The sequence below is a fragment of the Microtus ochrogaster genome, chromosome 5, assembly GCF_000317375.1.
Source record: "Microtus ochrogaster isolate Prairie Vole_2 chromosome 5, MicOch1.0, whole genome shotgun sequence".
Lineage (NCBI taxonomy): Eukaryota > Metazoa > Chordata > Mammalia > Rodentia > Cricetidae > Microtus > Microtus ochrogaster.
In genome coordinates, this window is record NC_022012.1 from 34,133,708 (window position 1) to 34,148,102 (window position 14,395).

Consider the following 14,395-nt stretch of genomic DNA (forward strand, 5'->3'; position numbering starts at 1 on the left):
AAGACAGATATGTGGTCTAGACAAGAGATGGGGTAGGAGCGGGGCATGATTCATTAACAGACCTAAAACGAAAGAAAACAATGGACAATTGACCTTTGGTGTCAATAAAACATGGCTGACCATTAAGGGAAGGGAAAGGAGGACAAAAGTCAGTCACCTGGGAAGGAAACTAGAGAGCGGGTTCCAGGGGTGGGCACTCTCGTCCCTAAATCAGGGGTGGGAATGCAGCATGGAAGCTCGCCTGTCCTCACCCTGTTAAATACGCACCTCACTTAGCCACATGCCCACGGTTTGAGCCTCAATATCTAGACTCAGCTCTCACGGAAGTGCTGGCCTGCAGAGCCAAGACGATGCTCTCTTAACTCTGGTTTTTAGAAATTTTTTTCACAAAATCAGCTCCTCCCCTACACTGACTTTCCTGAAGGTCTATGCCAGCCTCGGGCTCTGTGCTGCCTGTACCACCAAACCCAACAGATGCGAAGAGCAGGCAAAGGAGCAGAGGGAATCCAGACAGATGTTGCACAGTCTGCCAGGGCCTGTGTGAGGACAGCAATCGGGAGGGAGTGGCCTCACAAAGGCGAACTCCATTCTGAAGCTGTGAGGGAATAAGAGATAACTTTCAATCACTAAAAGGGTGAGTGCGGGGAGAGCAGCCATGTGGAGACAAAGGAACATGGGCTTCCAAAGTAAAAATGTGATACTTCCCTCCCCAACTTGGCCACAGCCCTATTCATTTGCTCACGACACCCCCTTTCAGCTTCTTCCACGGCAACCCTTACCTTACTCACCAAATTACCAGCAGATGGGACTACAGAAGCAGCCCTTGAGGCAGACTTAATTAAGTTCCTCCCTGATAAAGGAGATAAAGGTGGGGGATTTCTTTCACAGTGCAGCCACTTGGGACCTCTGACCTAAAGCATCACCTAGAAGGTTGGAACTCGGTGAGTTAGGGTGAAGTTGCTGTGTAAAGCAGAATTTTTATCTATTCAACAACCCAGATCCAAGCATCCTCCTGTGTCATCCACAGTAAGAACAGGCTCCGTGGCTCCACCAGCTGAAATCAGTTTCTAGAACTGTTCCCTACACTTATCTGGCCTTTAGCATTGACTGGCTTGCACCCTGTATGGAGGGAAGGGTGACTCAGTCTACCCGTGAGAGGTCTGGAACCTAGAAGGCTAAGATAGCGAATGACCTTTTACATAGTTTAAACTCTCATGCTCCCAGGCAAAGGGCTACAAATCATGAAAGCTTGATCAACATTTGTAAAATGAAGGGATGGATGAGTATACACACTCAAAGACCCTAACCTAAGCCTTCTCCGGGAAAATGTTGGTGCAACATAGATACATCTCATTTTTATTATGTTGTCCTTTGGTTAGGAGGGGCTGGGGAAATGGTTTATAAATGCATATAAACCTGAGTCTGGACCCTCAGCATCCATGGAAAAGTTGGAAGTAGTCCTCACACATATGTAGGTCTGCTGCAGCAAGGCAGGGACAGAATTCCCCCAGAGGTCACTGGCCAGCCAGCCTAACCTCAATTTTAGCTCCAGATACAGTAAAGGGACATACTCTCGAAGAATAAGGTAGAAAACATTTGAGGAAGACGCCAAGACGATGACCTGTGGCCTCACAGGCTCATACAGAGCAAACATACACATACACATTCACATAAGCACATGCTTGAACACATGTGCATACAATGAAGTAATAAGCCAGTCCCTTTCAGGGACTAGTTACATAAATTTAACCTAAGCAGTTTATGACTCTAGGCCTCAGTTTCCCTAGCTCCATCAGAGAATAGACATGTTCTCAACACAGGACGGATACTTCATGGGGATATAGTAAGAATCAAATGAGACAACTTCTCGACAATTTTCAGAGTCTAGTTAAGTGACCTAAGGAGACATCAGAGCAGGGAAGAGGGCAGTGAGAAAGGGACAGGGAAAGTGAGGTGCATGAGGAACACAGAACAGGGAGATCGCTGCAGCAAACACAACGCTTGATTTCTTTGCGAATGCCTTAACCTCTGCCTCAGCTTCCCATTCTGTAAAATGAGGGGTCATAATTGTAGTCCTGCATGGCTCATGCTAAGTACTTAATGTAACCTGACACAGAGCAAATCTCAAAAAGTGGTAGCCCACTACTTACTTTTACTATGAGCATAAGTACCGCCATTTTTATGCCACCTCTACATAGGAGGAATCCTAGAAGTGTTCCTAGAGATAATTTCAAACATTAGGAATGCTTACTAACCCCACCCTCTTCTGTATGCAGTTAGACAGTATTGCCCATTATTACAGATTAAGACAGCCAATATCATCTTGCTTCTTGGGAGTAGGGCAGTAGGATGCCATGGAATGCCAAAGGAAGTCAGTTACTTTGCACACAAAACAGCCACAACACAACTGCAAAGAGGGGACACAGTGGACTGGTGCATCTATCTATTGTTCATGAGACAGAGGGTCACAGATCTAACAGCATCCAGACTGACATAAACGACAGAAATATCCCCCAGTTTTGTTTATCTGAAGAAGACAAGGTTAGCCAATTACAGCTCCCAGCTGAGCACTGCTCTCCTTGTTGAAATGCATCAAGAGATACTCACGACAGATTTCAAAGGCAAACATCTCGACATGTCCCTGTGGGACCCGAGCCAGGGTTGAGCCAGGAGGCATCTGTGTTAAAGTGATGTCTCATCTGAATGACAGCCAGTCTACCTAGGTCCCAAGCTGAGTATGCTGACAACAGGAGAAGGGTGCTGAGTGGTTTTGGTGAAGAGCCCAGGGTCTTTGGGCTTCCAGAAGCACCTGCGCTTTTCTGCATTGCCTGGGTTTGCTCTAGGGAGGAATGCAAACAGCTCTGGCCACCCATGTGGGCCTGGAATGACCGATGACCCAGGCTGACAGTTTACAACACAGTATGACAGGCAAGCCCCCCCCCCAAGAAAGCAAGGGCAGGAATGGCTTGTAGGGCCTGTACTTCCCTGTCCCAAACAAAAAGGACAAGGCTTCTGCGCACAAGGAGTCAGCACAAGGGCTCAGCACCCCTTGGAGTGATTCCTTCGCCTGAGGAGAAGAGCTCAGGGCTAAGCAGTCACCAGCTCTCACCACGCTTGGGAGCCTGTAGTTATTAGAGCTAACCTTGCAGAACTCAGCTCCACTCTCTGCCCTTCTCAAGGCCCTCTAAAGAACACTCGCACTTACAGCAGGAGAGCTAGACTTTGTTGGGGGTGGGAGGAGGGTGGCTTGCGCAGGTAGGGGCTTCTGCAAAATCCTAAATGGCCTGCAGCCAGGCTAAGACTCCTTGTCTAACCTGCTTGATCTCATCCCTGATTCTGAATATCACCCTACCACCCACAGGAATGCCCTCCCCCTACCCCAGGGCCCAGCTTGGACAGCAGATACACAATGAAGGTAGGCCGGCCGTGTCCCTGCAGAGAACTTCCCCAAGCTATTCTCCTCCTACCCCCACCCTCTTCAAGGAGTTAAAGCACCCTCCCTCCCTAACCCAGGGAACCTTTCTCCTCCTAGGAAGCTGCACAGGCCGCCCTGCAGGGGTACCAGATTCCTGGTAGGACAAAGTTTTCCAAGCAAAATCTGCAGTTTCTCAAGCAGACAAAAAAAGCCAGTTCCCCCACCCGTCTGGTCCTCCGTGGATCAAAGGAGAAGGAACAGTAAGGGTTTTATTTTTAAAATAGAAGGTAAAAAAAAGATGCTCTGCCTACCTCTGCAGCTAGAAGACAGCTATCCCCACACAACTCCAAACCAGAGTTCTTTTCCTATCCCAATATTAAGCCCAGGGAGAGTCAGACACTTGCAAAGCCCCAAGGCACATGACCATGCTCCCTTTGAGGGGAATTCTGGTCCCTAACACACTGCTTAGGGAGCTGCCTCCCGGAGAGGTCAGAGGCTGCCTCAGCTGCGGCTAACCCTAACTGCCAAGGAAAAGGCTCCCCAGGGAGCCAGTCAAGATCCCAGCCGAGAACAATCGCAATACACAGTAAAGGATATCTCTGTGTGAAGTCCCCTCTCTGTGTACAACCACGGCAACCCCTCAAACTTGGAAGCTCTTTTCATTTTCTGCTAGATTCTCTCTAGAGCCTCCCAACTCCTACAAACCCCTGACACAGAGAACATGCTGGGGGAAAATACCACAGCACTATGGGTGCTAGCTGAGCCTGGGAGAGTACTCCAACTTTTTTTTGTAGGGTTTGTCACCCCTATCTTGACACTTGGATGCCCACCCAGTGAGACAGGCCTGTCTCAAGGAGACATCCTGAAGGAGGCGAAGGTGCTGCCAGAACAGAGGGGAAGAAAGACGGGAGAGGATTCACCTTATCCATCCTCCACTTACCAGGAGAGCTTGAATCCTTTCATTAGTACAGTCACGAGAATCCACTGACCATATCCTTAGCATCCCTGTCACAGCTCCGGAGGTCCCAGGACATAGTGGAAAAGATGACGAAGTCCCAAAAGAACAGAATCCCATATAATGTGACTTCAACACAGAGAAAGGAGAGGAGGAGAGGGAGAGAGGGAGAAAGGGTGAGAGAAAGGGAACTGGGGGAGAGAGAGAGAGAGAGAGAGAGAGAGAGAGAGAGAGAGAGAGAGAGAGGTTGCTGCTGCTTCTGTTCCCACTGCCTCTCTCCCAGCTCTCAGTTGGGCTTAGATCAGAGGCCAAGGGCAGCTTGGGCAAATCCAGCCCCAGGCTGGAGCCGGCTGCCCTCGTTGTTGCCGCCACTGCCAGGCTCTGATGAGGATGGGTACTCTGGCAAGCCTGAGCTGAGCGAGCCCTGGAGTTGCATCCACAGTCAGGCTGGCCGCCAGCCACCCACCCTCACCTCCTGCCGGCCGGCCGTGAGCAGCCTCAGGGAGGAAAAGCAAGGAGGGCCTTGAGGATCAGAGCACCGACCTAGCAGAACCTGCACTCTCCTCCCCCAGGCGGCAGCTCCATGTAATCTCCTAATCAATGCAGTACCCAAGCAAAGCACCGCCAGTCACTTCCGCCCATTTAAAGACACAGCACATGTTTTGTCCCAGAATGGGACAGATCACCAGGGATGCGAGGGATCAGCAGGCAGCAAGGAAAAAAGTGGTACCAGGAAGAGGGAAGAGGCAAAAAGTTCTGAAGACACTACAGTCACGGGCACCCAACGATATTAACCAAGTAAGTTAGTAGGTCACACCCTTGGCAGGGAAGGGGTCCTGGACAACCTCAGGATTTCTTACCGGAGCAGACCAGAGAAATCCTAGCTAGTGCCTATTGTTCCAAGGAAGGCTGCTCAAGACCACCTAAACGGTCAGTTCCCCGGGAAAGTGAGCTGGGTGAGCCAGCAGGCTCTGGGCAGTTAGGTCTGAGCACAGAGAACTCATAGTTCCCTTCTCCTGCTGGGGACACTGCCCAAATTACCAGAGCATGTGGTGAACAACCTTTTGGGTCACCTCAAGTCAGGAATCCTTCCAAGGTGGCCCCAGCAGTCTAGAGGCAAGCAGACTGACACCAGGAACACTAAGTGGAAGAAGAAAAAAAAAGATGGACTTTGAACTTTTTTGAAGTGTGGAAAATGCCCACCACTCCCCAAACCAACTCTCTAGGTTGGAAGTTCTCGTACTAACTGCTGCTCCGGTTGTACCACGCGTTCCTCTCTCCCCTTCCCCATATTATCCATTATCTGGGTCAGTAATGCGGATGGGTGAAAAAGAACAAAGAGGAGATTAATTATGAAATAGCAACCTTCAGCTGAACCATAATAAGCTTTTCCACTAAAACTGGCCTGAAACACGACAGCCATGCCTGGGCTAACTACACATCACCCAAGCTTGACTTTCTAAGATAATGCTTTTAACGAACACAGATGGGCAGACACTACTCATCTCCTGCCTCCTTCTGTCTATTGGGTACCCCCAGGAAGGCAGGGAATAGGCATCTCCTCCCACTCAGTGTAAAATCACCCTGGATAGGAGGCTTTTTGGTGGAAGGGGTCCTGTTAATAAGTACTTCCTTGATACGATATTAAGCAAACAACCAAACCCTTGCTGTCTCCATCCAGCATTTGACCAGACAGAAGCAACACTGTCTCGGACCCTGAACTTTCAGAGATATGCCAGCCAAACAGCCATGACTGGTAGAATTCCTCTCCATCCATAACCCCATGCTAGGTGATGTTCAAATGCCTCCAGGACTTCTGAACACACCCCCAGTTGTATGTTTAAGGATCCTTGGGCCTGCATCTGGGCCATACATTGAGCAGAGGAATTGACGAGGTATACCAGATTCCAGCATGCTCAGAACTGTACTCCATGACTGGGTAATTTGATCACTGGAACTCCCAAATCTCGTGATACAGGCCCTACGTTAACATCGCTCTAGATCGGTGTCAGTGTTCTCTTCGGTCCCACTGCTCCAATCATGGGGACACCTCAATACCAGCCCAGAGCACCACTCAAAAACACATTTCTGGAAATGTGAAATTCGTTGGTCTTTAGCAATCAGCTACTATTGGAAAACTCCATAGAAACCCTCTTTTGCCACTGCTAACGAGAGTACATGACGGGGCTGTGGAGCTAGCTGTTGAGCTAGACACATAGGTACGCACTTGCATACATACATACGTACATACACGCATAGGCTGGGGTATTTGCCAGGGCTGTGCCTCAGATACTATAACTGAGCAATGACAAGGGCAATGTCTTACTATGCCTAATGCCGAAAAGCCAGGGAGAAGTAAGTCGGTGATATGAATATAGCCATATCAATCTCCAAACTCAATATCTATGCATGTTTATTAAATAATAAGTAAATAAGCTTAGGCCAAGGAAATGGCTCATGGCTCCAAAGATAAAGATGACTTCTGGCCCAAGTAGAAGGCCCAGAGTTCCCACCCCTGGCACCAGTGTAGCAGCAGACACAGAAGCTCACAATGGAAACCCAGAGCCGGCAGAATGGAGGCAAGCAGCTCCCTGGCTTTGCTGACCAACAAAATCAGTGAATTCCAGGACCAATGAGAGGCTCTGTCTCAAAGGCAAAATAGTGAAAATTACAGAAGATACTTAACACCAACTTGACTTCACACATGAACAACAGGTAAGTATGCATGAATACACATGCACACGCGTACACACACACCACACACCTTTTCTCTCAGACATGCTGATTTAAAAGAGCTCATTTAGTCCAAGACAAAGGCTAAACCAAGGCAGCCTCTTCATTACTGGTGAGTGCTGAGTGCCAGTGTGTGTGACATGGAGGTCTTGTGGGATGGGTGACAATCACCCCACAGATTCCCTTTGTCTGTGGATGAAGAATTTTTCCTAGTGCTCTGAAAACCGATGCCATGTTTTTCAGGCCATAATGAAAACCCTCCAAATAGTATCCAAACATGGCTAATGAGACACAGAACACTTCGTATTCCTGGTATAAATTCATGATGGAGACTATGAGAGAGAGAGACAAATGTTCATCTTACGGACTCTCCCTGCCTTACCTTCTTGTGGACAGAATTCTGTACGACCAGAACAGTTCCCTCCCTGGGAAATGGAGCACACTGGCCTAAGTTCTAAGAATGAGCATGTGCCTTCTCCTGATGCCACCTGCCTCTCCATGGGCTGGCTGCTCCATAATACTTATGTATCTGAAAGCACACAAATTATTGTTGAGAAAACTAGACTCTGAAGGATTCTTTATCTGGCAAGATGACCTCACAGACTATAAAACAGAAAGCAAAAAAAAAAAAAAAGAAAGAAAGAAAGAAAGAAATTATTTTAAAACGCCAAAACCCAAAAAGTTAGGAATATGTAAAGTTCAAACACTTAGCGATGGCAGAAACAAATGAGCCTGGGCTTTAGTTCTCATGGCCTCAAAGCACAGAGAGAAACTCTAAAAGCCCACTAGTGGTAGGGTTTTAAAGGAGATTTTGTAATACAGTGGCATTGTCCAGATGGCTTCCTGCTTGGCTACACCTCACGTTCCTGGTACAGTGGACCCCCCAGGCTCTTGTTTGGCCACATCTCATCATAATGATGAACTTGAAAGCAGTCAGGCCAGTCCTAAACCTTGATCTACAACAATGGACAGAACAAATGGTCCTTGGACTGAGCTTCCTAGCAACTTGGTAGTTAGAGTGTATGAATTTCCTAAACAAATCTCTCTCTCTCTCTCTCTCTCTCTCTCTCTCTCTCTCTCTCTCTCTCTCTCTCTCTCTCAAACTCAAGCACACACACACACCTGCAAAAGAAAAGGATACCTGACCAACTTCCTGTCATTCAAAGAAAAGTTGGGGAAGGAGGTCGCAAAGGTTTTGCTAGGAGGAAATATGTCCAACATATATTGAGAAAAGGACCACTTTATTAAAAACTCCTATAAATCCATGAGAAATAAGCACAAGGAAAAATAGACAAAAGCTTTGAATGAGGGCTTTCAGAGGAGGAAATAATAAACATCTGAACAGGTCCACACCTTTCACAAGAACTCAGGAAAATACAAATTAAGAAAACTAACAAATGCCACTTCAGATCCATCTATCTGATTGGGCAAAATTTTTAAATCAAATAATATCAAGTATTGAGAAAGAGCTAGTAGAAGGGCATATTGACTCAACTACTAAATTGTGGGAGAGATGAGTAAGTGCATCCCTACCCCATCAATACTATGGGCTATTCTACCACACTGATGAAAGTAAATCACACAAAACCTTGCACACACAAGAATCTCAATACAGTACACCATCTAATAATGAGGACCTGTACGAAAAGCAAAGGTAACTGTAGTATTTTCATGTAAAATATTATACAGCACTGAACATGCACGGTACTGCAATCTACAACAGGGTGGGTAAGTCTCAGAAACACAACACTGAAGAAAACAGGAGTCGGTGAAGATTTTATATATTCTATTTTATATATTCTCCTGTAAACAGACAAAGAATAAAACGCTTACATGTATTCTATATCCATACAATAAAAAACTAATCCTAAACCTGGATGTTGAAGACAAGAGCAAGCAATAAAGAAAATAACAAATCCTTCAGAAAGTTGGCCAAGGGAACGGTGTTAGCTGAGAGGAGTTTATTTTCTCTTCTCTATGCTTTATGCCTAATTTGCGTTTTTGCCTTTACCTTTTCTCCCTGAATTGGAATATGACAATTAAAAGTGGTTCCCTGTCAGTAAGTTCTCTAGAATATTTGTTATGCCTTGTAAATATCCTTTCGTATCTTCTCAGTGCTTATGAAAACACATTTAGGAAAACAGAGCAATCTGAAACCACATCAGTCTTCTTTGATATGGGGGAGGTCTGACCATGACAGTGTTTTATATTATTCATGGTTCAAAACTTGTTTGGGGCTGTAGCTCATAGATACCCATTTGATTATCATAAAGTTGGCTTGTGTTATTCTAAGCCAAAAGGTAGAAAAAGTTTATTTTTATTTTACCTGCTTCAATTTTTTTTTTTTTTTTTTGTCTTGGCCTCCTCCAAGTCTTGAGGTTTCCAACACCCTGGTGCTCTTTCCTGTCTAACCAAACAAAAGCAATGACTGGTGTTTCTTGCCTCATCTGCAGATAAGGACTGGAAAAGTGACTCAGCTGGAGCATGCCCCATCCACATACCCAAGACTTGGCCAAAGCCAAGTCCAGAACCGTGTATCAACAGTCAGGGTCCATGGACAGATTTGAACAACTAGAAGAAGTCAAGGGTGTATCCAAGACTTTCGACTCCATCTCCCCATGAGAGTCCTTTCCCAAGAGCAGAGGGTTGAGCCGCCTCCTGACCTTGCTAAGTCACTCCAAGCAAATAGTTCTGTATCTAGAGCAGAAAATGAATGGCGAGATCCCTGAGGCTCTCCTTGTATCTCAAGTCCTCAGACTCTGGCCGCAGTCCCTCGGCCCATTCCTTCTCCAGGGCAGCAGAGCTAGCTGCAATAGAGCGGCATGCCTCTAGCTGCTGGCAAAACTGGGACAGAGCGGTGCTGCAGTCACACGCTGGGGAATCAAAGCTCCAAGCTCTGGCAGGAGAGTCATCAGGCGCTGAGAGTGTTATATTTAAGGAGCATTTTTGGAGGTCAGGAAGCAAGGAAGAGAGGAGCGAGCAGTGGGGGGGGAGGGCAGAGCCTCCCAAACACTCCATTTCAACAACAAACCTCCTCATCATCCCCTAGCCAGAATCCTCTTCCAAACTCCAAACTGCAGTCAATAGAGGCTGTGTGAGGGGCCGGCAGATGGCCAGGGCTGCACTGATCAGGTGCTCCCTACCACTTCCCTGTTCCTCCCCCTCCCTCCTCCCTGCCTCCTCCGCACTCACCACTCCCCACCCTCTGCCACTATTAGTCACAGGTTCTGGGGTGACAGTGTAGGCTGTAGGCATTGGCCTTGCCTTCTGGTCTGTTCATCTGTGTCAGCTCCCAGCCTGGAGCCTCCTGAGCACCCCCCTTGTCCTTAATACCCTTGGTGCACACCCCAGCCCTCTAGCCCCACATCCCATGGAGCCAGCGCTGTGTTGGAGGGTGGTAGAGGTTGACAGACCTGTAGGCAAAGTAAGCCAGGCTTTTTGTGTCTAGAGTGTTTCCTTCTGCCTCTGTGACCCCAGGGATTCACTTAAGGTCTTGAAATTGATATATTAAAAAAAAGAAAGAGAGAGAGAAAGAGACAAAAACCACTTCCTCTTCCCAGCCTTCTCTGCTCCCCCTTCACAATCTGTTAATCCAGAATGCTCCTTCAGGCAACAACAGCAGGAGTAAAGCCAAAACCAGACTCCAATCAACTCTAGCTTCCATCCTGCCCCCAGGAAAGGGAAAGCAGGACCAAGGCTGCCAAGGACAGACAACACGCCACTCCAGAATGTTAAGTGGGGGTGCATATATGGTGTTTTCCTGGACCTCAGGTGACCCAGTTGAAAGTTAAACAAAATTGAACAGGAAAGAATTAACATTGGTTTGAGGAAGAAACCAGGGTTTGGTGATGTCCAGTTTTTTTTTTTTCCCCAACACTACCACTTACCACCAGTTTCAGGGTAAGTGGTACTAAGACCCTCTGTCCTCTCAGGTCCTGCATACAGGATTCCAACCTTGGCTACAACACATGCCGAGAAAAGCTGCATGTTTACATGTGAACATGCTTGAGTTCATGTCTTAAACGATATAATATAACAACCAATTACATAGTATTCACATTGCATTGGGTAATGAAAGTAACCTAGAGATGATTTAATGTGAATACATATTTATACAAACATGCCACTTCACATAGACTGGAACACTGGCAGATTTGAGAAGCAGAGCATCCTGGGACCAAGACCCTGAGTAAGCCCAAAGAATGCTGTTGTGGAGGTTTAAATGAGAACGGTCCCCATGGGCTCATATATTTGAATACTTTGTCAGCAGCTGGTGGAACCGTTTGGGAAGGATTAGGAGGTGTGGCCTTGTTAGAAGAGGTGTGTCACTGGGGCTGGGCTTTGAGGTTTCAAAAGCCTACACCATTCTCAGTGTGCTCTCTAGCTCTGTCTCCTGCTTATGGATCAGATGTAAAAGATCTCAGTTGCTGCTCTAGCACCCTGTCTACCTGCTGCCATGTTCCCAGGAGGCCATGATGATCACAGACTTTAACACTCTGAAAACGTAAGCAAGCTCCCAATAAACTCTTTACCTATAAAATTGTTTTGGTCATGATGTCTCTTCATACTTTTCAGTAGAAAAGTAACTAAGACAGAAGTCACTGGTAAAAATGGGAAAAGATAAAGGGACACCTAAGGACCACAAGACCCTCTTTAGCCTGGGAACTTGTATGATCAGATAACACATAAATGATCTGCTACACGCATGCTGGCTGAGAACCCAGCTAAGCTTCTTTTTCTTTTCCATGCTCTTGACATACCTTTAAAAAGACAAGGAAGGGGCTGGAGAGATGGCTCAGTGGTTAAGAGCATTGCCTGCTCTTCCAAAGGTCCTGAGTTCAATTCCCAGCAACCACATGGTGGTTCACAACCATCTGTAATGAGATCTGGTGCCCTCTTCTGGCCTGCGGGCATATACGTATATACATAATAAATAAATTAATTTAAAAAAAACAAACAAATAAAAAAAAAGAAAAATTTTTAAAAAAGACAAGGAAGGTCTCACTTTGTAGCCCAGGCTGGCCTTGAACTGGAGGTGACCTTTCTGCCTCTACCTCCTGAGTACTGAGGTACTTACACCATGACACCCAACTGGGCAATCCTCTTCCAAGGAAATGGTCTTGATGACACAAGACATGTCCTTGGTTCTGTCATAGGAGCTCTCAAAGATGACCCTCAGTTTTCCATCCCACTTTCTCATCCCCTTGGAAACACACTCCCACTTCCCAAAGGCTCACCCACTTCCCTCAGATTTGGTTTATCTGCATGCCAGACACATGTCTTGGCTCGCAGGACCTCTTCTGCCCATAGACAGAAGGGCAACTCCAAGGAAGCCAGAGCTTCACCCACCAGAGAAACCCTACCCCACCAAAAAGGGGGGGGGGCACTGGCCTCCCTTCAGCATTCTAAGGTCACACACAGCAGGAACACACCTGACCCCTGCCACAGGAATAGGCAGGCAGATTTTTAATGGCCTGCTGCTCCTCTAGGCTCAGGACAACCTCCGGGTGAGTCAGTGTGAGAAGGCAGGCAGGGCCTCACAGGCTCTGATTCCCCCAGGAGGGAACACCTAGCCACCCACAGCCAGCAGCTGCTTGCTCCCCTACCAACATGAGCATTTCTCCTTTCCAACAAAGCCAGAAGGTACATGAGGACTGCCGTGGGGAGCAGGGTGGGGGGACGAATGCCAGATGAATTGAGGGGTCCACACTTTCACAGTCAAAGTCTCCTGGCCAAGGAGATGGCGAAAGAATCTCTTGTTGGCCAAGAAGTGGCTTGTCCCTAAAACAAGCCTAGAGGAGACACATCCTCAAGTGACCCCAGCCTCACCTTAGTCCCAGGGGAATAGAGATGCAGGTTCTAGAATCAGACATCAATTCAACTCCGTACTTCATAGCCAGCTGGCTTTAAGAAAGTTCACTTATTTCTCTAAGCCTCAGCTCCATCACTTATTCAGAAAGGCAATGGTGACAGCACCATCAGGCTGTCAGGGGTCCATAACATACACAGAGCATGCAAGGGCTGAACAGAAACATCTACGGGAATTTCTAAACCAGCGTCCCAGATCCACTGCCACACTCTCGAAGAGCCAGCGGCTCCTCTGCTATCCCTGCTGGCATACGTTTTCTCTATCTTTTCCAAATATTTCCTCTTAGGCTGTTGTTAGGGACCTATACCTGTAATGCCTAAAAAATACAGCAGAACATCAATTTACAGAGAATTTCCACAGAATTAAGTATTATAAATAACCTAGAGATTGTTGTGCCTTTTGGGTGTGTGATACTGTTTAAGTCAGTGTGCCCGTGACGCAGGGACAGCATAAGAGCATTGCAAAGACAGGCCCGATGAACTCCTTGGCCTCTAATTTAAAAAAGGATAAGACATGGCATTAACTAAATAACAAAGTATGGATCAGTAATTCACAGGGAGAGGCATATCTAGTCAAGACACATTACCTCTGTCTTTCCAAATGAACACAGTTTGTAAGCACTTTGCTAATTTATCAGCTGACAAGTCGCGGCGGAATGCTCAGCTAACCTACACCAAGTCACTTTGCAATAAATATTTCTTGATTAGTCTTCTCTGCATGTGAAAGCGCTGGCCAGAAAAGGTATCCAGTATGTGTTACCATCCTTTACCGACACAGCAACTTCCTACTTGAATGGCAGATGCAGAAATAGTGCAGTTATGTGTTCTGCTGCCATCACTGCCGATGAATACAGGCTTTGGGGGATGCAGCAGACTGAACTGCATGAGCGTGGACTTTGAATGTCTCACTTTCCACCAGCAGGACATGTTCTTACCTCTGCACAGGACTGAGAAGGCGGCAGGTGTGGGGTTGAGGGTGGGGGTCTAGAATCACCTAAGGGTTCTGACACCAGACGCATCCTTTCAACATTCCAGTAGACATTAGACCAGCCTGCAACAAGGATCCTAATAGTTCAGTGTCCTTCATCCTGTAGTTGGTGCCCTTAGTAAATGTACCCACTGCCTTTTGAATTACGCCACTGGTCATATTTGGTGATTATGGAGCTATGGGGCACCAAAGGCTGGTATGGATTATCAGAAAGGATTGTTTTGGTTTGGTTGAGACAGTGTCTTACAATGTAACCCTGGCTATCCTAGAACTCACTATGTAGACAAGGCTAGCCTCAAACTCATAGAAATCCTCCTGCCTCTGTCTCCAAGTGCTGGGATTAAAGGCATGTACCCAAGACCTGGCCCCCATGATGAAGCTTGGGAATAGTTAGAGAAACATAGTGAGGTTTTTTTTTTTTTTTTTTTTTTTTTTT

At 46.9% G+C, this 14,395-nt stretch overlaps 1 protein-coding gene across 6 annotated transcripts in view; it reads right to left on the reverse strand.

Moving 5' to 3' along the window:
- The window catches only part of Gramd1b (GRAM domain containing 1B), a 237,937-nt gene that overhangs the window by 74,765 nt on the left and 148,777 nt on the right, over positions 1–14,395 (reverse strand). The window contains exon 1 of one of the 6 annotated variants that reach the window (XM_005347131.3): positions 4,356–4,563. The exons of the other annotated variants lie outside the window; for them this stretch is intronic. Within the exon in view, the coding sequence (XP_005347188.1) occupies positions 4,356–4,378 (23 nt within the window). The 5' untranslated portion in view covers positions 4,379–4,563. Of the gene's footprint in view, positions 1–4,355; positions 4,564–14,395 lie in introns of those variants that run through there. 6 annotated transcript variants of the gene reach the window in all.